This window comes from Rhinoderma darwinii, chromosome 1 (assembly GCF_050947455.1).
Source record: "Rhinoderma darwinii isolate aRhiDar2 chromosome 1, aRhiDar2.hap1, whole genome shotgun sequence".
Classification (NCBI taxonomy): domain Eukaryota; kingdom Metazoa; phylum Chordata; class Amphibia; order Anura; family Rhinodermatidae; genus Rhinoderma; species Rhinoderma darwinii.
This window is the reverse complement of record NC_134687.1, coordinates 484,305,845-484,330,115: the sequence shown is the minus strand read 5'-3', so window position 1 is coordinate 484,330,115 and position 24,271 is coordinate 484,305,845. Positions and strand designations below refer to the sequence as shown.

Genomic DNA, 24,271 nt, shown 5'->3' with positions numbered 1-24,271 from the left:
GAACTAAGAAGGTATATATTTTGTAGAGAATCTTTCATTGTCACTGCCCCTGAGGTTCCGTTGGGTAGGCCAGTCGTGGTGTACCAGTTCGAGATATGTTCTCGTATTTTTTCGTGACTTCTGAAGGGGCCATGCCTTTGCAATACTCCTGTGTTGCTGGTGTGCAGCTTACCCAGCAGTAATCCGTCTCATGTCCAAACAGTAGGCTATTCTGTCAATGATACTCCTATGGATTGCTCAATTTTCTGTTGGATGTGCTTCCCACGGCCAAAAAAACACGTTTATTCTGATTGGCCCTAAGTGTGTGTATAAGCGAAAACACATGTCTGAAAAGTGAGTCGGATGTTCCCTTGATGCCCTTCCCCATTTTGGCGCCCGCACATAAAAAGAGACAAACACACAAGGCAAAGTCATAAATTTAAATTAACTTTTATGGCACGTCTACACATCTCAACTAGACGTCCTGAGAACATTCAGTCAAGAACTTGGACCCTAAATGTGATCACTGGTCCAATCGCGAACAAGGAAAAACAAAAACCTAATGCAAGGTCTGGTAGCGCGGGGGGCTAAATTGGGGATACGAGGAGGGGGCTGAGGAGGAGGTCGAGGTAGAAGGCATATATGCCGCAGAGGTGGGAGGATGAATCTGCAGAGGTGGGAGAGCGGAAGAGTATGGGGTGGGCAAAGGGTTTGGGACATTGGGGTAGGCACGGTAGGAGGAACCTGGGGGTTGTCCATGTGACCATGGAGAAAAATAAGGTTCGGCCTGCAGTGAGGGTGCAGAGGCAGGAGGTGGGGCGTGCGGCACAGCGGCAGAGGGGTCAGCCCTACGGCCAGTTAATGTGCGCAGATTGAAAATAATATCTGCCACATCGGGGAGGGGCTGGGGGGCCTCAAAAATATCTGCCAGTGCAAACACACAAGTCATATATGCTGCCCGGCGAGTGGATTCCATCCCGCGACAGCGGCCACCAACGGAATACCCGAAATTATGGTATTCGTCCTCCGCCTCCACCCTCCGAATCATGTTGAGCGCTTGTCCCACGACCGTGTCGCTTGGTTCCTCTGGGGCCACACGCTTTCGGCCACCCACTCGTTGCCGACGACGGGACGTTTCTGCCGGGGGGGCTGGAGAGGTGTTGCCAGGAGGAACAGCTGGGGCCGGGGTTGGCTCGTGGGGGACATCATCCTCAGTCACGTTGGCAGTCGAGGCTGCCACGGGCTGCTCCTGCACCTGGGCACGGGCACTCACTCGCGGCGTCCGTGGTGGAATATTGCCGTGAGTTCTGCAAGGAAAAAAAAGTCACTGAGTTTGGTGATTGAGAAGACATTTCGAGGACTGTTTGTCAGTCGCTAATCTCGGAAACATAGCCTTGTGCCATTCTACACACACACGAACTGACACCAAGCTTGGGGGGGGGAACTAAAGAGGCTTTCTCTTCATGAAGAGAATGAGTTACATAAGCAACGCAGAGTGATAGGTGATAATGTGTAAGGTTAAGGGACATTTTCGTGACGACACTGGCCAAAGCAAAGCAAACATGTCCACTGTAATCGTCAAAGAAGGGAAATTGAAATCCGTTCAATTGGAATCACGTGGTTGATGCGCTCCCTTTTAACCGAGGTGTGTGTGCGGATAGAAACTCACCTTCGTAGCTCCCTGCACGGAATCAGGAAAGCCAGTTCCTCGTAGTGGGCGATCGCTGCGCACCGTGACGGAGAGGAGCCACTTGCTGGTGTTTTGGACACCTGCTTCCGGAATCTGTTGCGGACTGTCTGCCACCTGTTGCGCACATCATTTTCTGTAAAAGGAAGGATGTTTTTTAAATTAGGGCATAGGGGATGAAGTCAGGTGTATTCAGATCAATCGCGTCTTATGGCCTGTCCTGAGGATATATCATCAATGCAACCACATCATTGGGTCCGAGCTTTACTAGCCAGTGGTTATGGCTACGGCTGGGTTCCCACGACCTGTTGCCATGGCAAAAGTAGGCATTTAAGGCCTATAACGCGGCATGCCAATACGCCTCCAATACGCTGGCAAAAATCTGCCCATTCATTTGAATGTGCATATGGTTGTCAACGCTTTCAAAACGTACTTCCTGCCGTTAAATGGTGTGTCAAACGCACGATTTCGGTACGTCAAGAGGCCAGGTGCACATACCCTTACAGTCGCAAGAAAGTGGTCAACAACTTCGCACGTGCCATAGTGACATGACAGAACCTGGGCTATGGTTTAGCTAGGCAGGAAAGGCAAAATTAGTGCCTAGAATTGACAGCATGCTAATCATGCAAAACAACGTTAGCAACCAGTGTTTTGAACTATCTGCATTACAAACTATATGCAAACTTACCAATCACTCCCTGCTCCCTCTCCAGCATCCCATCCCACTCGGGGTACAGACCGCGGCACACATAGGTCCATCCATCCTCCCGTGCATTATGGTCACTATATGCTGCTATAGAGGTGTCCCAGATTTCTGGCCTATTATGCACCTACAAAATAAATACACAGTGCATATTGCATTTAGCTTGGTACTCATGATTCACGGTGGAGCTGTTACATGGTGATCTGCCTTAGAATATGGACATACTGCAGGTGCTGCTAGTGTTAAACCATACATACTACACCACTTGAAACAACATGACATAAACTTATACATGTACTTACCAGATTTATCAGGGACGAAACCTCCATGTCCATCCGTCTATATCTGGACATTGCAGCCTGGGTTCAGAGTTTTCTCTCTTCTTTTCAAAAATCCTTTCAGACTGCAAGCCGAAAATGGCGGCTTCCTTTCCTCTACAGAATGATGATGTCATATCCTGCTCCGGCTGGAAATCCGCACCGCAACACACCCGATATCCGCACCACACATAACATCTGCGGACTTCATTGCGGAATTTAGATTCTCCATTGAAGTCAATGGAGAAATTCCGCCATGAGTCCGCAACCAGTCCGCCACTGGTCCGCAACAGACAGAGCATGCTGCGGACACCAAATTCCGCTCCGCAGCCTATGCTCCGCAGCTGAATTTTACGCATCGTCTAGACGAACACTTCTAAATAGAAGTGGAAGTCAATGGAGAAACGGCTCCGCTGCGGATTAACGCTGCGGAGTGTCCGCAGCGGAATTCTAGTGAAATTCCGCCACGTGTGAACCCAGCCTTACTGCCTGGACACTAAATCTGCTCTTGAATTGGTCAGGCTTTTTGTCCTAGTCACATCTGTAAGTTCAGGAAAATCAGGATATTGCCAGACGTCATCTATATAACAATGTATTTTTACATTTCATAGGTAACTCTCCAGCAAAAAAAACCAAACATCAATCATAATTTGATTAACCCCTTAATGACCAGCCTATTTCAGATGTCTGATTCCTCAAATAAGTAATATCATCCAAAGTTACTTATTGTATTAGCTCCGCATCCATACCTTCCACTTGCAAAACTGTGTAGCTCCTCCCCCCTGTTCTCTGCTAGGGTGTATCAACGTTGGGCTCTGTTCACATCTGCATTGGAGGCTTCGTTCAGAGCCTTTGTCACAGATTCTGTCAAATCTGATGGGAAAATCGGCGCTGCATGCAGGCCAGAACCGACGGACCCATTGTAAGTCAATGGGGTGGGTCCGTTGGGCACTAGTGATATCCATTGGAAGCCAAAACGCAAGTGTGAATATAACCTTAGCGGTTAGTCAGCATGTGAGACCTGCTTCACCTAACAGCACTCGTTGAGCCTCATGAGCCCTTGAATAATTTGTGAATGAGCTTCTCACTAATGGTGGCAGGTACATTAAAACACAAACCAGAGCGGAGGCTATTTTTACTCTTTTGTTTAGAAGCCTACAGGGAAATAACATTCATTGGTAGTCCGACATCTTCTAGTCCCCAATATAGATCTACCTATAGATCATGATCTACTGTTTGGCCACCACTGGTGTACAGCATTTAGTCTGTGACTGTGTCTATGGTACTAAAATATCAGTTCTATCTACACTGTATGTACCCTCCTGCCCCTCTACCAATGCACAATGTTAAAGCGACTCTCCAGACTCGATATATGGGTATATAGAGTAGTATCACCTGGTGCATCCAATTGTGCCCCTCTACCGTACATCTGCCATTTTAGGGTCTCTGTGCTGTCCCAAAATGGCTGCAGCGCTTCTTAGACTATGGTTCTGGGACACTCCCACTGTACTCGGATTGGCCAGAGCTGCTCACATGAGCATTTCTGTCCACTCTGTAACCAGAGAAAGTGTCTTAGGCTCAGTCTGAGAAGCACTGTGGCCTTTTTGAGACAACACAGAGGGGACTCTGAAGCGGCAGATCCACGTGAGTGGGGCACAACTAGAGGGCACCAGGTAATATTACTCCATTTACCTCACAGTTATAATTTGAGGGTTTGGAGGGTTGCTTTAATGTCACCTGTATACTGAAGTTCCTGGTGCTATTTGGGTCGTACATAGCAAATAGTAATGGTGAAAAGATAACACTATACATCTACTGGCTGATAATTTTCATTCTTTTCAGAAAGATAGAGACAATGGTTCCTGTCTCTGCACATATCAAGTCATACAGCTTCTCTATAATAAAAACTCTACTGGATCAGGGGTAAAATCTTTACATCTGTGGCTTCGTTCACATCTGCACCAGGGTCCCCGTTCCTTGCACAACGGAGGCAAACGTAAACCATTGGCACCGGATCCGTCACCATTGAAATCAATGGTATTGAAAACGGAAACCTCAGACGGAATGTCGGAATGAGACCCTGGCGCAGATGTGAGCGAAGCCTAAGAGAACTCGTAATTGTCAGAGTCTAGTCTCGTTTTACGGTGACTATTACATGGGAGCGTTAACCAACTTCTAGATTTATTTTTTGCAATGACTAATACACAAATTCAATAATGGATAACATAGCTTTTTTTATTTATCTATATATTTATCTTTAGGTTACTTGCATTAGACTTGTGGCATTTTATAGCACCTGCGTTATTGTCATTGAGAGATTCCTTCCCAATCATTCCATTACGTACTGTCTGTTCTGCTCCTGTTACAGTTAAAGGAGGAAAAACACCGTCTGCTTGAAACAATTATTGAGCCTTCCCCTGAGGTGGTCTCAGCAGCGGTTTTCAATAATGGTTTTAGCCATTACAGCCACCTTTTGTACCGAAAATCAGTATCCTCAGCGTAAGGAGAGGCATACACCGGAGGATATTGATATATGTTTCATGCTCGGGATGCCCAGCTATAAAACGTAGCTTTTATTTTATTACTTAGGCGGAGGTTTTTGAGGACTGAGCTGATGTTTATCTAATAATGGTTTTATACATTGCTCCTGTAAGCAATTGGAGGGCTTGTGTGTGTGTGTGTGTGTGTGTGTGTGTGTGTGTGTGTATGTATGTATGTATGTATGTGTGTGTGTGTGTATGTATATATATACATATACATATATATATATATATATATATATATATATATATATATATATATGTCTACAAGCGTGCTTAATCTCTTTTCCCTGTATTTAGGTATAATCTTGCAGTTGGAGAGTACATGATTACTGACTTGGTATTTCAGGCAAGACAAAATTATATGAGCATTTACAGATCCAGAATCATTAAGAGCAGGAAGAACACAACATAAGGGCTAAATATGGGATTACAGATACATTCTTGGCAGGTATGGTATTTTTTTTCCTGTGGGAATGGGCCAAAAACTAGGATGATCATAATGTTTTTACATTCGAAAGATCAAAATGCTAATGATTGAAATAGCAAATCATTTTTTTTAAACATTGTTTTACATACAGTATATAAAAAAAAAGATATATGGTACCTAGTTTTGTTTTTTTATAATACCAAGAAAAGTAAAGAATGTAGGGGCTAGGACGTATTAAGAGTCTGATTACATAACTGAAAAATAGGGGAAGGATAACTATTAGCAGCTCATAGAAAACCGCATGTTGGGTATTCATTTACTGACCGGGCAGATGACAGACATGTAAATTTTTGTTTGATAGTTATATATATATATATATATATATATATATATATATATACACACACATATTAGGAAGTTACCTTGTAACCCCGCTGCTTCTCTAGTCACGTCTTAAGACGTACTGGTCATGCTCCACCATTTTGTACCCCAATGAAGTGCATATTACAGTACATGCAGGTGCTGTATCCTGCACCTCAACCGTCATCACCCATTACAGAGATAAAAAATGGGCTTCTTTTTCGAACTTTGAAGTCCGAGATTGAGCACAGTGACAGTATGTGAATTTTCCTGATATGGCGGCTAGTACAAGGTTCTAGCAAGAGAAACCGGCAGACAAGCAAGCTGACCCTACCACTGGCTGAGAAAAGCTGCTTGCAGCATGAACAGCACTCTAAAAAGCCTCAGAAAAGTGGTGAAAAGATATAGAAATGCAGTCACTTGCACATTAGTCAGGAACTCAGACCTCTTTACTCAGTGGAGCTGGAATTCTATCAAATAAATATCTGTGAATGTCATTGGAGGGGTCTTATTGGACTTTGAATTAAAAAAAACAAATAACCTAGAAAGAAAACTATATCCGCAAACCCTGGAACAAACTTGCAGAGATCTGTCAAAACAGGGCTTCTCCCTAGCGTGTTCCATCCTCCACAGAAGACTGTCAAAGGAACAACGGATTGATAAATAGGAGGGGCTTCCTACTGTAGCAGCCTAAGCCCTTCCCCATTCATCAAAGGTTCTGTTTTACCAGCACTAGAGGTGGTGGAGGAGGGGAGGAGGGTGGGAGACCAGATGTATGCTGCCTAACACACATATGAATTATTTTCTTGTTTTATTTATTTATTTTTCACTTATTGCATTGGTCTACAAAACTGAAAAAAAGAAAGCTGTAGGATTGCTTTTTTAAAATGTTAATACCAAGATTTATGAAAAAAAACTGACAATCGTTCCAATATCATAACATCCACTATTATTCAAAGACCGGATGCCATGACGCTTATGTGAACTGAGCTTATCTTTACTGTTCATCAGCTTAGTAGGTTACATTTGTCAAAGAAGAGCAGTTGCCCTCACTGGTTTCTATGGACAACTGCCCCACTTCTCCCTTCCAGTTTTGATAATGCTGCCATCATATCTTTTCCAGGTGTACTTAAAGGGGTTTTCCATTAGAACAAATGGATGACCTATCCTCAAGATAGGCCATCAATATCTGATCGGTGGGGTTTTCTTTGAGCTAGTGGGCGGAGCCTAACTGCTATGATGCTTTCTATACACTGCATACATAGAATAGGAGCATCCTCCTTTCGTACCTCTATCTAATATATATATATATATATATGTAGAAGCTGAGTGTCATGTACGTGGCTTTGGGCTGTCTTCTCCGTTCTTCCCCTGACAGCCGCAGCCACGAGTCGGCAAGCGCTAGCCCCAGCCTCCTCCTCAGGAGAAGCCAGCGCTCGCGTCTACTCACCAATGCTGGATCCCGTAGGGTGCGCGCGCACGCTCGTGCTCGCTCTTAAAGGGGCAGCGGGCGCACCGGACCTCGTTCCTGAACTTTGACCTGTGAGTACTCTGGACTATAAGAGCGGTCCAGCCCCCTACTTCTATGCCTGAGCTTTGTTGTTGTATCCCTAGTCTGTCTTGCAATTGGCCCCCTAGTATTTCCTGCTCCCAGTGTTTCCTGTTCCTGTATCCTGATCTAGTGCCGTGCTTGCTGTAGCCGTGCTGTGCTGTGTTCTACGCCTGACCTGCTTCTCCACACCTGACGCCCACCTGCTGCCATGTCCCTGCCTAGCCAGCCTTGCTACTGTCCGAGCTGTCACAGGTACCCTATACGAACTATAGACTCTGACGTGCGTCCTGTTGGCCAGCTGCCATACCGCCAAGGCGGTACGGCCCAGTGGGTCCACGAACCCCTTGTGACACTGAGGCAGCATGGAGGAGATGATACAGCAGTGTAGCTGTGAATCCAGCACTGGGGTAAGATAGAACATCTACTATAAGCTGCAATGTCTGTGTAACCTGATTCCTCAGTGAGGTGAGAGTCTGTCTTGTTTTAAAGGGATTGTCTAGTTATAAGAAATTGATGGCCTACACTTGAATGGGAGAAGGCTGTAATATTGTGAGTGTGTCGGCGATTCACAGTACGCGCAGTGACAGCATTTAAGGGGAAGCAGCGCTCGCATAACCATAACCATTCAGTGCCGGCAGTCGCACCTCCACCAATCAGATATTGCTGGCCTATTCTGAGGATAGGCCATCGATTTCTTCTAACTTGAAAACCCCTTAACTGCAGAATGTTTCTACAGCTAGGAAATGTTTTGTTTTTTTTTTTAGTCTGCTCTGAGGATGAAATCCTATCCGTTTTTAAATGTGGGTTTAAACTTGAACATGACCGATGATTACCCTGCTGCACCCTGTATAAAAATGTATAGGGTTAATTCTCCTTGCCTTTGGAAATAAACTTCCAGCTGCTTGCTGACTGTAGCTGAACTTTGAGTAGTTTCAGTCCTCTTCTATAAACACTGGGGATTATCATTATCATTATGAAAATCAATTCTCATAGCCTGCAAGAATCACACTTTTTTAACCCCCCGAATGTTGACGTAATCTTCTAATCAATATGTATTATTAATATGGTTGTACAGCACGGTCATCTTAAGTAGGCAAAAACATTTTCTGGGCATCATCCAAGCTGAAAGGTTTCTTCCTTATGATTTGTAAATTTCTCAGTGAGCTGTAATAGGAAATAGCCAATTACAGTAACCTGATTTACAATGCCCACAATAGATAGTTTAATGTTTGCATTTGATTGATAACCGCATTGATAACTGTGGTAAATGAGTCTGCGGTTTTCCACATTATTTTAAAGCTGTCTCGTTCCGGCCTGGCAGAACCAGTGGACAGTGGTGACCTTTACTTCCGGAAAACCATGGCCGCTGTCCAGTGCTACAGTGACGTCCTGTGCATGCGCTTCAGGTTCTATTCCAAGGGCCATTTACAGTACATTGAGCAAGTAACTACACAAACTCTCAAAGCCTTTTAGATTTTTGTAGTGACATTTACCGCAAAATATTGAAAATCATTGAACAGTCCATTTTCTCTGTGATTAATTAATATGGTTTGTTTTGACTAAGGTGTTTATGATCTTTTATACACTTACATAGACTGTAGTGTTATCTGAGCGTGTAACTACTTGTGGTTGCTATTTAAAAATCCTTATATTTGCCGAGTGTTTTGTAAATTTAAGCATTCTTTGTACCCCTTCTGTTTGGAAAAGTAAATGAGAAAAACATTTAAGCTGTCCATATACATTAGATTGAAATTGGCTGCATCTGCCCTCAATCTAATATGTAGGGGGTTGCTGGCCCCCGTGGGTGTATGTTCTCTGGGAGAACATAAATTGAACATTTTGGATACATTTTTGTTTTATTTTGTTGTTTGTTTTTCATTTTGCAATTTTAATGTATGAATGTGAGTAATAATCATTTATAAAGCACTATGTACAGATGTATAATTTTTCACACAATTTGGCTGATGAAATAGATCTGGTGATGATATTCATTAACAAATTGGTGACATATCTTGACATAATATAGGAGCCTTAACCTTAGAACAGGCCGTCAATAACTGATCGGTGGGAGGCCGACTCCCGACACCGCCACTGATCCACAACTTTAAAAAGTTTGTTGTTTTTTTTCACTCAGGGACAGCACCGTACATTTGGTTGTGGCTGTGCCTGGTACTGCAGTTCATAGCCGTTTAGTCCCATTCAAATTTAAGGGAATGGGACTGTGCTGCAGCATCAGGCATAGCCAAAACGAAATGTACGGTTCTGTGCCGAAGTAAATACTGAAGGAGTGCGATAGAGCCCATTCGTGCAGTTGAATGGCGGTGTGTCGGACCCACAAAACTCAGATATTGATGTCCTATTTCAAGGACATGCTATCAATATTATAGTTACGAAAAACCCTTTAACCGCTTAACGCTCAGCGACGTTCTATTCCGTCGTGCTGACCGCCTCGTTCGGCCGTCTTCCCGACACAGGAGCTGTGCCAGCTGCTGTCTTGTACAGCGGTTGCCGCAGCTCCTATAGCGGGGACCAATCGCTGTGTCCCCGCTGATTAACCCCTTAAAAGAGATCGCAGCTTTTTAAGGGTTAAGCTACCATCGCCGCCTCGTGCACGACTCTGATACAATGGTGCGGAGGTTGATTCAGCACAGAACCGTGCGAGCCGGCAATAACAATCTAAACATTAATAATCCCTGATGATGTACCACGTATATCAGTGGTGCAGAAACGCGTTGGATTAGCGTGATAATTATTCAGCAAGTTGGGTTCAGCGATTATACAATAAGAGGAGAGGCTGGTCTAAGGGTGGATAATCGACATCACTGCCAATAGACCTTTCTCTGCTGCTGACCATTTGACTGAGCCTGTTGTAATTTGGCTTCAAGAGCCCATTTTTAGCAATCATTTATTAAAATGTATTTTAATCGTTCTATTCAGGCAGTAAATCTAGAAAATAACAGAACGTGAACAATTCCATCAATGTATACAATCTAATGACATCACATGCACTTTAAATAAATCAATGGTTATTTTTTTTAATTTCCATGATATATAAAAAATAAATGTAGAGCTGGTCTAGTTCAGTGAATTTATCGTAGTGGCCGCAGTTAAATGCACATATATAGAAGAGATCATATGAGCGGTTAAATGGGTTGTCCCTATTAGGTAGTTAATAGAGGGAAGTCCTCTATTTAGGACTCCTTCCTATTAGCCAGAGTAAAGAGTAGCTGCAAAGAGCCTCTCTTGCTTTTGGGGGTGCAGTACATCCGTGCATTACATGGACAGCCCATTGATTTAATTTAGCGCTGTGTAATGCCTTATTTTTCCTATGGCAGTGCTGCAGGGGAATTAAACATTTGCTTCCAGATTCCCCAACACATTACAGCTGATAGCTAGTGTTTTTTGCAGTGGGACATGCTGTGATCAGCTTATCATTGAAGAAGAACCACTTTAAGGCTGCAGAGAATGATAAGAAGCTTGCACTGGCAGTAAAATATCAAAACGCTTCTACAGTATGTGCAGGCTTTCTAGTTTTTATTACTCAAGGTGGTTGTACACTTTAAAACCACCCTCAAGTCCCAGGAAAAAATTCAAAATGTGATTCGGTATATGGAGTAATAATACCTGGTGCCCTTCAGTTGCCCTCCTCTGCCGTGGATCCGCTGTATTAGGGTCCCCACTGTGTTGTCTCAAAATGGCCGCAGTTCTTCTCAGACTGAGTCTAAGACACTCCCTCTGTTCACGGATTAAACGGAACTGCTCATGTAAGCAGCTCTGGCCAATCCAAGAACAGTGGGAGTATCTTAGACTCATAGTCTAAGAAGCGCTGTGGCTATTTTGGGATAGCATAGAGAGGACCCTAAAGCGGCGGATCCACGGCAGAGGGGGGCAGCTGGAGGGCATCAGATATGATTACTCCGTATGCACATGTTTATTTCAATGGGAAGAGGTAAAAAATTTCCTTCCCTCAGGATTAACATGCCCATTTCTTCCCCCCACCACACATCTGGGCACTTTAACTCTCCACATATTATTTATACCGCATGGTGCATGGTGTAGGAAAACGCCAAAAAAACAAGCCATCATATAGCTTTGTTGAAGAAAAAAGTTATGGTTCCTGGAATGTGTAGTTGATATTTTTTTTTTTTAAATTGCTTGGTCCTGAAAGCCCAAAACAGGCCGGCTAAAAAGTGTCTGTAGGTCACTATAGAAATAAAAGTGCTCACAGTTTGGAATTCCAGTAAGATTTGCTGGTAACATTAGTCCTTTCATGTTAAAAAATATATTACGAGGCGTGGCTTGGACATGGCGCTGACCAGACAAGCTGCTTGAGAGCTCCGCTCCTTGACTCCTTTAACCCGATCATAAACTCATTAAAAAGCATCCTTTTACTTGCCTAATGGTCAGGAAATTCAAGGCCTCCACGGGGACTCCTTATTGCACTCGGCAGATGTCTGCAGCCGGCTCCATCCAGCGATTTCTGACCTACGTTGCTGCTGGAACATTTTCTAAGATGGCGCCGATGGAGGAGAGGCGAGATGGCACCGGGACCTTGCTTCCTGAGGGGATATAATCTGCGGCTGGCGCTGCTGCATCAGGTACCGTTAGTACCTCCTCACTATCCGGTTCGTCTGGGCGGATTCCCTCCCGGCGGGATGGGGTAACACCGAGCTCTTCTGGGGCTGTGATGGCGCTGCCTGCGCGGGACTGCTCTTCACGTGGTGCCTGTCATGGCGGCCGGGTCTCTCCATCATCCTTCCCTCATGTGCTGGGGCCTGCATTGCTGCCTTCTACCTCTCCTACAGATATGGCTATTCATCCCTCATCTCCACTGGGAGTTTCTACTGTCCTAGGGGATGATTTACAGGGCTTGAGACGACAGTTATCAGCATTACCCACAAAGCAGGACATGGAGCGTTATGTTAACCGTCTTGAGACGACGTACAAGTCAGAGATACAATCTCTTACCACCAATCTATCCCAATTGTCCGATCAAGTGCAGCGTATGGAAAGCGATGTTTCAGTTATTTCAAAACAGCAAGTTTCTCATGACGCCCGATTGGATCAACACTCTCATCAGATTCATGCGTTATTTAACCTTGCTGAGGATCATGAGAATCGGAACCGCCGCAATAATATTCGGCTTCGGGGCATTCCTGAGGATATCTCTCCGTGTCAACTCATCCCTGCTTTACAGTCTCTATTTAACACCTTACTGGAACGCCCTGCTGATGACCCTCTACAGCTGGATAGAGCCCACAGGACCCTGGGCCCTCGGAACCCGGATCCTGATAGGCCTAGAGATGTGCTATGCCGTGTCCATTTCTTTTCTCTCAAGGAGCAGATAATGAGGAAGGCCCGAGATAAAGGCGAGGTTTTATTACAGGGGGTCAAGATTCAGCTGCTATCTGATTTGTCCAGGATGACTCTGGATAAGCGCAGAGTGCTACGTCCTTTGCTGGATGTGTTGAGGGAGCATGAGATCTCTTATTCTTGGGGTCACCCCTTCCAGCTGCAGGTTCGCAGGGATGGGACATTGCTAAGTGTCCGGGACACAGGGGATGTTCCGGACTTCTGCGCTGCTCTCCGTTTACCTCGAGTCTCCATACCTGATTGGCCTTATGTTCCCGTTCCGCCGTCGCGTCCACGGTCGCGCAGACGAGGTCGTTCTCCTGCTTCTCCTATGCGGCGTCATGAGGGTCGCCCCGCTGAGCCGATATGATATCCTTCTTATGTCTCCTTGCGGTCTGTTGTCAGAGTTCAATGCAACAGCTATTGCGTTCCTCATCTGAAGCAATTGCATTCTGTGCTTCTTATAGCCATTGCTGTCTGCGTTTACCTCTCGTTATAAATGATTGCTGCTGGAGATCTGATAGCTAATTGGTGTAGGTTGATTGCTGTTAATGCGCTACAAAAGCGAATGCTTAATATTTCTATAAATTCCATGTATTGCTAACCTGTATGTGCACTTATGATGACATTGAATGTATCCAGGAGTGTTCTCCACTGAGATATCTTTAGGTCTATACTAATGCTGGATACCTTTGTCTCACTACTATTGGGTATCATGCTAAGTGCCTTGGTTTTCCTTTCTCTTATGTTCTATCGTTATTTGCTTTATTGTAATTTGCCGGGTTGGGGGGGTGCGGGGCACTGGCTAGTCCTTGTCCTGACACTTCTCCTCTTAGGGACTCACTGGTTGACTCCGGTGTCTATTAGATTGTTTCTCCTTGAGTAGCTCAAGGAGTGGGTGATTATTTCGCCCGTTCGTCTGTCTTTGTTGTCGTGTCTCCCCTCCTTGTCTGTCTTGTTCTATTCACCACTGCTTTAGCGCATTCTATTTGTGTGTTCCTCTGGTTGGAGGAAGTGATGGCACAATTGAAAGTCTGTACCTTAAATGCTAGGGGGATTAATGTCCTGGAAAAACGCTCGCAAATTTTATATAACATGCACAAAGAGCGAGTACATATCTTGTTCCTACAGGAGACTCACTTCCAGGTGGGCCATACGCCACAATTTACAAATCGATATTTCCCGACTTGGTTTCACAGTGCCAACCCGGAATCCAAGTCCAAAGGGGCTAGTATATGTCTCCACAAGTCACTCTCTCATAAACTCATTGATGTTTTGGTTGACCCAGGAGGACGGGATGTTTTTCTCAAATTGTCCATACGCAATAAGATTTTTACTCTGGCTAACTTGTACCTCCCCAATCAGGACCAGGCTAGAGTGGGTCGCTTGTTTTTGAAGAAATTGGAAGAGTTTACCGAGGGCGTTTTAATTGTTTGAGGAGATCTTAATCTGACTTTTGATTCCAGGCTTGATACCTCCTCGGGCAGGTCTACTGTTCCTAAATCACACTTGGGGGCACTAAAGACTATGATGCATTCCATGCAATTGATTGACGTGTGGAGGATTCTGCACCCTCAGGTAAGAGAGTATACTTACTTCTCCCCATTGCATAATATGTACAGTCGGATAGACGCTTTTTTGATTAGTCACCATTTGCTTACCTGGCATCCTACTACTAATGTGGGTCCCATGATCTGGTCAGATCATGCCCCGGTGTTTCTGACTCTTACGTTTCCTAACTCGGTCCCGAATTTTCAGTCTTGGAAACTTAATGACAATCTATTACGGGATACAGTGTGTGTGTCGGCTCTTAAGGACTCGCTTTCCGGGTTTCTCGAGGTCCATGAACATGACCCTACCCCCTTGCCACTCCAGTGGGAGGCACTGAAATGTGTCATTAGAGGAGTCCTAATACAACACGGGGCACGTTTGAAGCGAGAGAAAGGGGTAACTATTGCGCGTCTCCTGACTCAGATTCGGGATTTGGAATCATGTCATAAACGAATTCCATCTTCACAGGTTTTTGCGGATCTTACTACAGCGAGAGAATCCTTACGCTCCCTCATAGATCAGTTCCACGCCCGGTTTAGGGATCGGATGAGGAAGCACTCCTACGAATTTGCAGACAAGTGTGGTAGGTCTTTGGCGCGGATATTGCATCCCCGTACACAAGCGTCCTACATCCCTAAAATTCTATCTCCCTCGGGCAATGAGGTTCATGACCCGGCGGGTATTACTGATTGCTTTAGACATTATTACTCGGCCTTATATAATATTAAAGGTCAATTTCACGATATGCAGGCTGAGGCGTTACGGGATAAAATCGATCATTATGTGCACAATACTGCGTTGCCGTCTTTGGAGGATGGGGAGGCTTCGGGGCTCGAGGTAGATTTTGTGGAATCAGAAGTGGAGCGTGCTATTGGAGAATTACCCTTGGGCAAGAGTCCAGGGCCCGATGGGTTTAACAACAATTCTATAAGACATTTAAGGCTCAACTGGCTCCCTTTTTGACGAAAGTCTTTAATTCGTGTCCCTTTGCGCCCCAGTCCCTCGAGGCTCACATCACCCTTTTACCAAAGCCAGGCAAGGATCCAACATCTTGCGCTAACTGCAGACCCATTTCACTAATTAATGTAGATGTAAAACTTTTCGCGAAGTTGCTTGCCTCTCGTTTGTCACCGTTGTTGCCTGGCCTGATACTGGATGATCAGGTGGGGTTCGTATGTGGTCGGGAAGCGCGGGATAACACTAACAAAACTCTCCTTTTAACATCATACTGCCAATCCCGTAAGATACCGATGTGCTTACTCTCGGTAGATGCGGAAAAAGCCTTTGACAGAGTGCACTGGGTGTTCCTCCGCAGTGTCCTGGCACAGGTTGGCCTTGGCACTACTATGGTGGATAGGATAATGGCATTATACCATAGACCTACGGCTCGAGTTCGTGTTAATGGACTTCTATCTGATTCCTTGTCTATTGCTAATGGCACGAGACAGGGGTGCCCACTCTCACCTCTATTATATGTTCTGGTCATGGAACCCCTGGCCATGGCACTGCGGAGCAAAACTAATATTAATGGTGTACGTGTTGGATCACAGCATCATAAACTGGCGCTTTATGCAGACGACCTCCTTGTATACATTACAACTCCCATGATTTCTTTGCTATCTTTGACTGAGGAATTTGAGCGTTTTAGTCATCTAAGCAATTTTAAAGTTAATTACTCTAAATCTGAGGCCTTGAATATATCCCTTGATGCTCCTCTGGCTACCCATCTCGCTCGGGTTTTCCCATTCAAATGGCAAACTACGTCCTTAAAATACCTGGGGGTGCATGTTCCCACGCAACAGGCAGACCTGTTCGCCTTGAATTATACGCCTATTCTGCAGCGTACTTTGAAGGAATTGGCAGAGTATGGTGGGAACCGTATGTCATGGTTTGGGCGTATCAAATTTTTATACCTTTTCCAGACCGTCCCTATTGTAGTACCATCGGGCTTTTTCAAGACCTTACACAGGGCCATAACTAAATTTGTGTGGGGCTCCTCTAAGCCTCGCATCCGTTTTGCTGTCCTTAGTCGTCCAAAAGTAGATGGGGGCGCGGGTCTTCCAGACTTTAAACGATACCATCAAGCTGCATTGATTATGAGGGTAGTGGATTGGTTCCGCTCGGAAACAGGTAAGCAATGGGTGCGCATCGAAAGAGACATGTCTCCTCTTGCATTGTCCTCTCTGCCGTGGTTGACTGTCCTACAGCGCCATATGCTATCTTTGCCTTTCCTCACACGTCAGTTTCTTGTAGTCTGGGAGCGAATCTTTGGTGCTGCGGGCCTTGTTCATCGCCCGGGTCCTCTGACTCCTCTCTTTGACAACCCCTCCTTCCCTCCGGCGGTGGGTGTTGACACATTCCTCTGTTGGGAGAGAGGAGAGTGTGGATATTTGGCTGAGACCCTTACTCCTGACGGGGCCATCTTATCAATGAATGTTGTCTCTGAGGCCTGCCCGGGGAGACGATCAACCTGGTGGTCATACTTACAGTTGCGTTCCTATCTCTCTTCCATGGAAGACTGTCTGGTGTTGTTACAGGATAGGACTCCTTTGGAACATTATTTGTCTTTATCAACTGCCCCTTCTCATGTCTTGTCCTATTTACATGGGATTCTCCTGCCCAAATTTTCTTTCTCTCAACTGTCCTTCACTACTGCATGGGATGAGGAAATGGGGGTTCAACATTCTGAAGAGGAATGGGGTACTTCTTTCTTTTTAGCTCACAAACTACCAACGTCTTACTTTGCTCAAGAAAAAAACTACTAAATACTCACCCGGTGGTATCGTTGTCCTGCTTTGTTGCATAGGATATTTCCTGATGTGTCTGCTGATTGCTGGAGGTGTGGGGAGGCTCCTGGAACCATGTTGCATATTTGGTGGGACTGTCCCAGGATACGTCCCTTCTGGGGAAAGATTTTTGACTTGGGCAACAAGCTCTTTCACACTGAGGTCCCGACCTCGGCTTCTATAGGATTACTCTCCATGGTTCCTGGATCGCTCCCACACCTCAAAAGGGGTGTCTTTAGGCATTTCCTGACTGCGGCGAGAATGGTGATACCTCGTCACTGGAAGTCTCATACTGTTCCTTCTTTGACGGAATGGGTAACAGAGGTGAACGGGATTATGAGGATGGAGGAATTGCTGTCCGCTGACAGGGGCAAGTCTGTGCTCTTCGTCCAAACTTGGGCAGTGTGGTCTGGATTCCGGGGTGGTACTGATCTACCTCTCTGGCTGGATGGAAGGTTCTGAGCAACTTCTGTGATCTTACTCCATGCGCTATGTCTGTCTGTGTTTCCCTTTGTTGTCTGGTGTCTTGTGTTGGTGTTATAATATCTTTGTGGCTCTTATACATACCAACTCTTATTTCACTGGGGCCTGGTCCCCATGTTTATTGCACTATCTTGATGTGAACATGGTACAGTTAGTACCACTGTATTTTGATTCATACGCACTTTAGATGGCTGGGAGGTTACCTCCCATTGATGTTCATGCATTTTATATACTGTTCATATACTGTTAAAATCTGTATTTTATATTGAGTGCATATTTTTTTGGGCAATATTGTACAATGTTTTATATGCTGTAATTTTTTTTGCAAAATAAAAATCTTGATAAAGAAAAAAATATATATATTACTTTTATATTACCTGTGAAATAAATATAATCTTTTCAGGTCTGACATTGAACGTTGAGGTTACTGTACATTATCCCTCTGCCTGCAGCCATTAATTCATCAATACATCGTAAAGTACAGATCCATTCTTCTTTTCACAATCGAATAGCTAATTCAATATGATAGAAAGTTGCCCCTTTGTGATACAGACTGAATGGTCTTCTGAAAAGTGCTTTTATTGGCCAGAGATGGGGATTGGGGGGTGATTAATCCATTTTTCTCCAGAGAGACAAATCCATTAGAATCATAATTGTTATTATACTTAGGACTGCTTGGTGTACTTGTCGAAGGAGCAGATCTGAGGGATCAATACAAAATGAAAGATGTTAACTCTGAGAGGTGCTATACCATGCTTAAGTCAAATGCTGAAATGGCTCTTCATTTCTTGTAATCCCCATTTTCCGCAGTGATGAAGCATGAAGATGGCTAACTTATTTGAAAATACACTACTCAAAAGATCAAGTTTAGGGTATGTTCACACGACCTATTTTCAGATGTAATTTAGCCGTTTTACGCCTCGAATTACGCCTGAAAAGATGGCTCCAATACGTCTGCACACATCTGCCCAGTGCCTGCAATGGGTCTTACGATGTTCTGTTTAGACGAGGTGTAATTTTATGAGTCGCTGTCAAAAGACGGTACGTCAAAATGTCTGAAATTCAGGAGCGGTTTTCTCCTGAAAACAGCTCTGTAATTTCAGACGTATTTTGGGATGTCGTGTGAACATACCCTTAGTATTTTTTATACATGCATTGTATATAGATCTAGGTTGCATTGTATGTAATTTACCAATTTATCAGTGTTCTAAATGGAACTGCAGGGCCCGTTTGATCTGAATTTTAGGACCACAAAAATAAGCGACAAACCGAATACATGATTACACTGAGTGTGCCGGTTGATAGGAGGGTTAGTCCTGATTGGGGATCCCCAACCCCCATGACATCCATATGCCCTAATAGAGCTGGACCTGAACTGACAATCCATTTGCCTTGTATTATCGCAGATACATTGGAGAAGATTTATCAGTTCTATTATGCCAGTTCTCTCTGCAAGGGTTCCACTTTTAGAAAGCTACCCCGTCAGCGGCGTGGCTGTCAAGTCTGAATTACAAACTTGGCATAGTTTATTAGTATGTGCCATATTCCTCCATGTTACACTGTAATTACATACTGATGTACTGCTTGGCAATATGCCAGTATTAGTAAATGTGCCCCATTGTGCCTTGTGTTGGTCTCTATAAGGACACATTTAAGCAGTCATTGCAGGCCCCTAGCTATATTGTGTACTATAAATACACAGTAACATCCACAAAAAGAACGTATTGTACCCTGCAGTTGCCTGTTATGTGTGCTCATTGTAATAGATTTTCTTTTTAAGAACTGCATAAAATCTAAAGAAAATACATCAATTTCTAGCAACAGCCTCTAACTATTAAAGATATTGCAGCATTATCACATAATATACGAGAGCAATATCCAGTGGCTACCACAAGACAAAACTAGAATGTGCCCGCAATTTACACTGCTAGTTCTAATGGGCACATTCACAATTGTATTTGCAGTCCATGTTCCATCTTTATCTTTCTTGGAATACAGAAATGGATCCCAGCAGAAGAAACTAGGGAAAACATTTATTTTGGAAATTGATTTTTAGTAGGGTTGACTACTTCCCTCTCACTGAAATATGGCTGTGCGATGGTGGTCTATAGAATAGTTTTTTTAATTGGATATTTTCTTGGTAAAGTAATCTGGCATGTAAATATGCATGTTACATTTTGAGTAGAATTTTATGCTTCATTTTCCATTCATTTACATAAAACTTTTCAAAAACTTGAGTAGTGAGCCATTTAAATGGGGTGTTCCGACTCGAAACCCCCTTCCTAAAATAAAGCAGTAATAATCTATTCACCACGACTTCTATAACCCCCACCAAGCAGCAAGTTGCATGTCGCCGATCATTTTCTGCAGAAGGAAATGTAGAATTACACAGCACCAATGGTATACAGTGGGATACGTCACCTGGGGGCTGACCATGGGAAAACTTTTGAAGTTACTGTCCACATATGGACAGTGACTTTAGGAGCTTCCCTAGCGCCGGGGTCCCTTGGCAGAGCATCTACTAGTGCTCTGCCTGGGGACTCCGGCACTGCTCCTGATGTCACTGTTGGCAACACTCTGGCCGGGGATCCTGGCCCCGGGAGAATCCCCTGAGGCCACTGTCCATATATGGTTAATGATGTCAGGAAATTTACAAAGCCAGAGTCCCCAGCCAGAGCGTTGGCAATGCTTTGATCGGGGATTCCGGCTCTAGAGAAGCCTCTGACATCACTGTCCATATCTATGTCCATATATAGAAACTGTCCATATATAGAAAGTGATGTCGGGAGCTGCCCAAGGTATACGTTTAACGTATAACTGTAACAGATGCCATACAGTAGCATCCGTCACCCATATGTTTCTATGTTAAAGATGTATACTCTGCGGTATGTCTTTTTCACTAAGCTATCAGACTAGGTTTTTACTCTTAATTAATGTTAATACCACGGCTATGTATAAGTACAGTTTTACTGGGTTTGTCTCATTAAGACAACCTATTTCAAAAAGATGCCAACCCAGCAGTCAACGGATGACAAATGTTGTAATACATACTGGCCATTCAAATGAATGGGCGTACATGTAATACATGGACAGGCAGCGTACACCAGAGAGAGAACTGCTCTTTGTGGACCCTCTCTAAGACATCTGTATGCACTAATAGCGCATATGGAAATGGGTTGTTTTCATGAGACAATCTCTTTAATAAACTTTGAATTAGTCTATTTTCTGTAATTTTATTGCATCCGGTTTATACGAAAGGATCACGGTCGCAGGGGGTGCAACTGGGCTCAAAAAGTAGGCCCGCTTGCCACATCAGGCCTCGGCAAACAAGGTCTGTGCCACAGGTCCTAACGCTAAGCAGTGTCATTACGTTGCCTGCTGCGTTTCGTACATCATCCTGACTTTGCCCAGCATCAGGACCTTGTATGCACTGCAGTACAGACCGTGCATGCCGGGCATGATGTCCCAGGGGGGCCCTGTGTGCCAGACCTTGAAGACCAGAGAAGGCAGGAGAAAGGAGTAGTGAGTAAATCCCTGTTGTTGTTTTTTTTATGTCTGATCTGGGATCTGATTTAAAGAGGCTCTGTCACCAGATTTTGCAACCCCTATCTCCTATTGCATGTGATCGGCGCTGCAATGTAGATTACAGTAACGTTTTTATTTTTAAAAAACGAGCATTTTTGGCCAAGTTATGACCATTTTTGTATTTATGCAAATGAGGCTTGCAAAAGTACAACTGGGCGTGTTTACAGTAAAAGTACAACTGGGCGTGTATTATGTGCGTACATCGGGGCGTGTTTACTACTTTTACTAGCTGGGCGTTAGGAATGGGAGTGTATGACGCTGACGAATCAGCATCATCCACTTCTGTTCGTTAACACCCAGCTTCTGGCAGTGCAGACACACAGCGTGTTCTCGAGAGATCACGCTGTGACGTCACTCACTTCCTGCCCCAGGTCCTGCATCGTGTCGGCCACATCGGCACCAGAGGCTACAGTTGATTCTGCAGCAGCATCAGCGTTTGCAGGTAAGTAGCTACATCGACTTACCTGCAAACGCCGATGCTGCTGCAGAATCAACTGTAGCCTCTGGTGCCGATGTGTCCTCGCTCGTCCGACACGATGCAGGACCTGGGGCAGGAAGTGAGTGACGTCACAGCGTGATCTTTCGAGAACACGCTGTGTCTGCACTGCCAGAAGCTGGGCGTTCTGAAGAGAAGTGGATGATACTTCTCGTCAGAAAGCCCAGCTAGTAAAAGATGTAAACACGCCCCGATGTAACACATAATACACGCCCACTTGGACTTTTACTTTAAACACACCCACTTGGACTTTAGCAAGCCTCATTTGCATAAATACAAAAATGGTCATAACTTGGCCAAAAATGCTCGTTTTTTAAAAATAAAAACGTTACTCTTATCTACATTCCAGCGCCGATCTGCTGCAATAGCAGATAGGGGTTGCAAAATCTGGTGACAGAGCCTCTTTAAGGGTCTGGTGTCTAGCATGGGCCCAGCACGATCTCGTTTCGCCCCTGGTTTCTGACGCTTCTTGATGGCCAGATAAGGAAAGAAATTCAGCAATGCAAATTTTAAGCAAGGCAATTTTTCTGAAACTCCTCGCTTAAGACTCACTTTTCATTTTCTACGCTGTTCTTAACCTAATAATGATTCTATGTTACAAACAGCAATAATATCTTTCAGCATACTTAATCAGAATAGACTTAATACTGTCACTACTTATTAACCTCTGTTGAAAGGCTGGAACGGTTTTTTCCCTTCCCTTTCTCTCCCTCCCGTTATTGTTGGTCTTGGCAGACTGCTTCAAATAAAGTCAGCTTTGGCTCACGCTAAAACAGTGAAAGTTCTCTGATGATGATTAGAAGGCCATCGTGCTTGGTGCCGGAAATTAGTCTTACCTGTACAATTAACATTATGGAATTCATATTCATGCATTTAGAAATCTCATGTAGTGTAAGTTAACTCACTCTCTTAACTCATTCTCCTGTTAAGTGAGTGTTCAGCAGAGCGCATGGTATTGAAAGGTTTCTACATAAATGTATTTGCACATATTATGTAATGTTGTCCCTGAGAAATTATGTTGGGGACTACAGTGGCAGGAAAGAAGTCATTTATGTATATGCCATTGGTATGTTCAGACAGACTATGTAAGTACTCTAACCATGGATCTATGTACTTAATTCGTCCATTAATGCAACAGTATAACAGAACAGTGACTGGTATAATGAATCCGTTATCAGATTCCAACAAATCTTGACATATAACCCATTGACTTAAATTAGGGTCCATCAGGTTTCCTTTGAGCTAACTTTTCCTGGCTTTCAGTAGACAAGTACCATTTTATGAAGCCTTTGTTCGCTACATTTAGGCCGGGGCTGCCAACCACCAATTTATTTTTTTCTGGACAAGTTTTCCCAAAATCACGGACAGCCAGACATTTTTATGGACAGGTTAGCAAATGTAAACTAGCATGTTTCTTTAACTTAAAACATTAATATAACCAGCTTAGCAATGTTAATTGTGAATTAGACTGTGATGATACAGTAGTTAAAAAATCATAATAATAGGGTCATGTCAACTCAGTCTGCATTTTTACTTTTTGCAATGTTCTGGTTCAGTTCAAGGCTGCAGATGGCGTCGATGGCATCTGTTTGCTGCGTGACTGTAGACCGAGCAGAGGCGTAGCTAGGTTCTCCAGCACCCGGGGCAAAGATTGTTGGTTCCCCGAACCTCTTTCCTTCCCTATCACTATGTTTTCTTTCTCTACCAATCAATGAGGTGTATTTTTTTTTAATGTAACTCAAGCATACATTTTACAAGCAATATAGTTATATAAAGTAGTTAACATAATTAATTAAAAGAAAATAAATTAAAGAGGTCAGTGCCTGACTAAAATAGATTGTATAACTGAGGCTAAAGAGACTATATGGAGACATAATGAACAGCCTTCTCTTGTAGATACTGCCACACACCACCCTTGTATATAGTGCCACACAGCCCCCTTGTCGATAGGGCCAGACAGCCCCCTTGTCGATGGGGCCACACAGCTCCCCCCTTGTCGATAGGGCCACACAGCTCCCCCATTGTCGATGGGGCCACACAGCTGCCTCCGTGTCGATGGGGCCACACAGCTCCCCCCCTTGTCGATGGGGCCACACAGCTCCCCCCTTGTCGATGGTGTCACACACCTCCCCCCTTGTAGATGGTGCCACACACCTCCCCCCTTGTAGATGGTGCCACACACCTCCCCCTTGTAGATGGTGCCACACACCTCCCCCTTGTAGATGGTGCCACACACCTCCCCCCTTGTAGATTGCGCCACACCTCCCCCCTTTCTTGTAGATGGTGCCACACACCTCCCCCCTTGTAGATGGTGCCACACACCTCCCCCCTTGTAGATGGTGCCACACACCTCCCCCCCTTGTAGATGGTGCCACACACCTCCCCCCTAGTAGATGGTGCCACACACCCCCTAGTAGATGGTGCCACACTCCCCCACCCCCTAGTAGATG

At 44.5% G+C, this 24,271-nt stretch overlaps 1 protein-coding gene across 3 annotated transcripts in view; it reads left to right on the top strand.

Moving 5' to 3' along the window:
- Nucleotides 1-24,271, top strand: part of CUX2 (cut like homeobox 2) — a 533,765-nt gene that overhangs the window by 50,065 nt on the left and 459,429 nt on the right. Inside the window, exon 2 of one of the 3 annotated variants that reach the window (XM_075834888.1) lies at nucleotides 5,527-5,677. The exons of the other annotated variants lie outside the window; for them this stretch is intronic. Coding sequence (XP_075691003.1) covers nucleotides 5,651-5,677 — 27 coding nt within the window. The 5' untranslated portion in view covers nucleotides 5,527-5,650. The remainder of the gene's footprint in view (nucleotides 1-5,526; nucleotides 5,678-24,271) is intronic. 3 annotated transcript variants of the gene reach the window in all.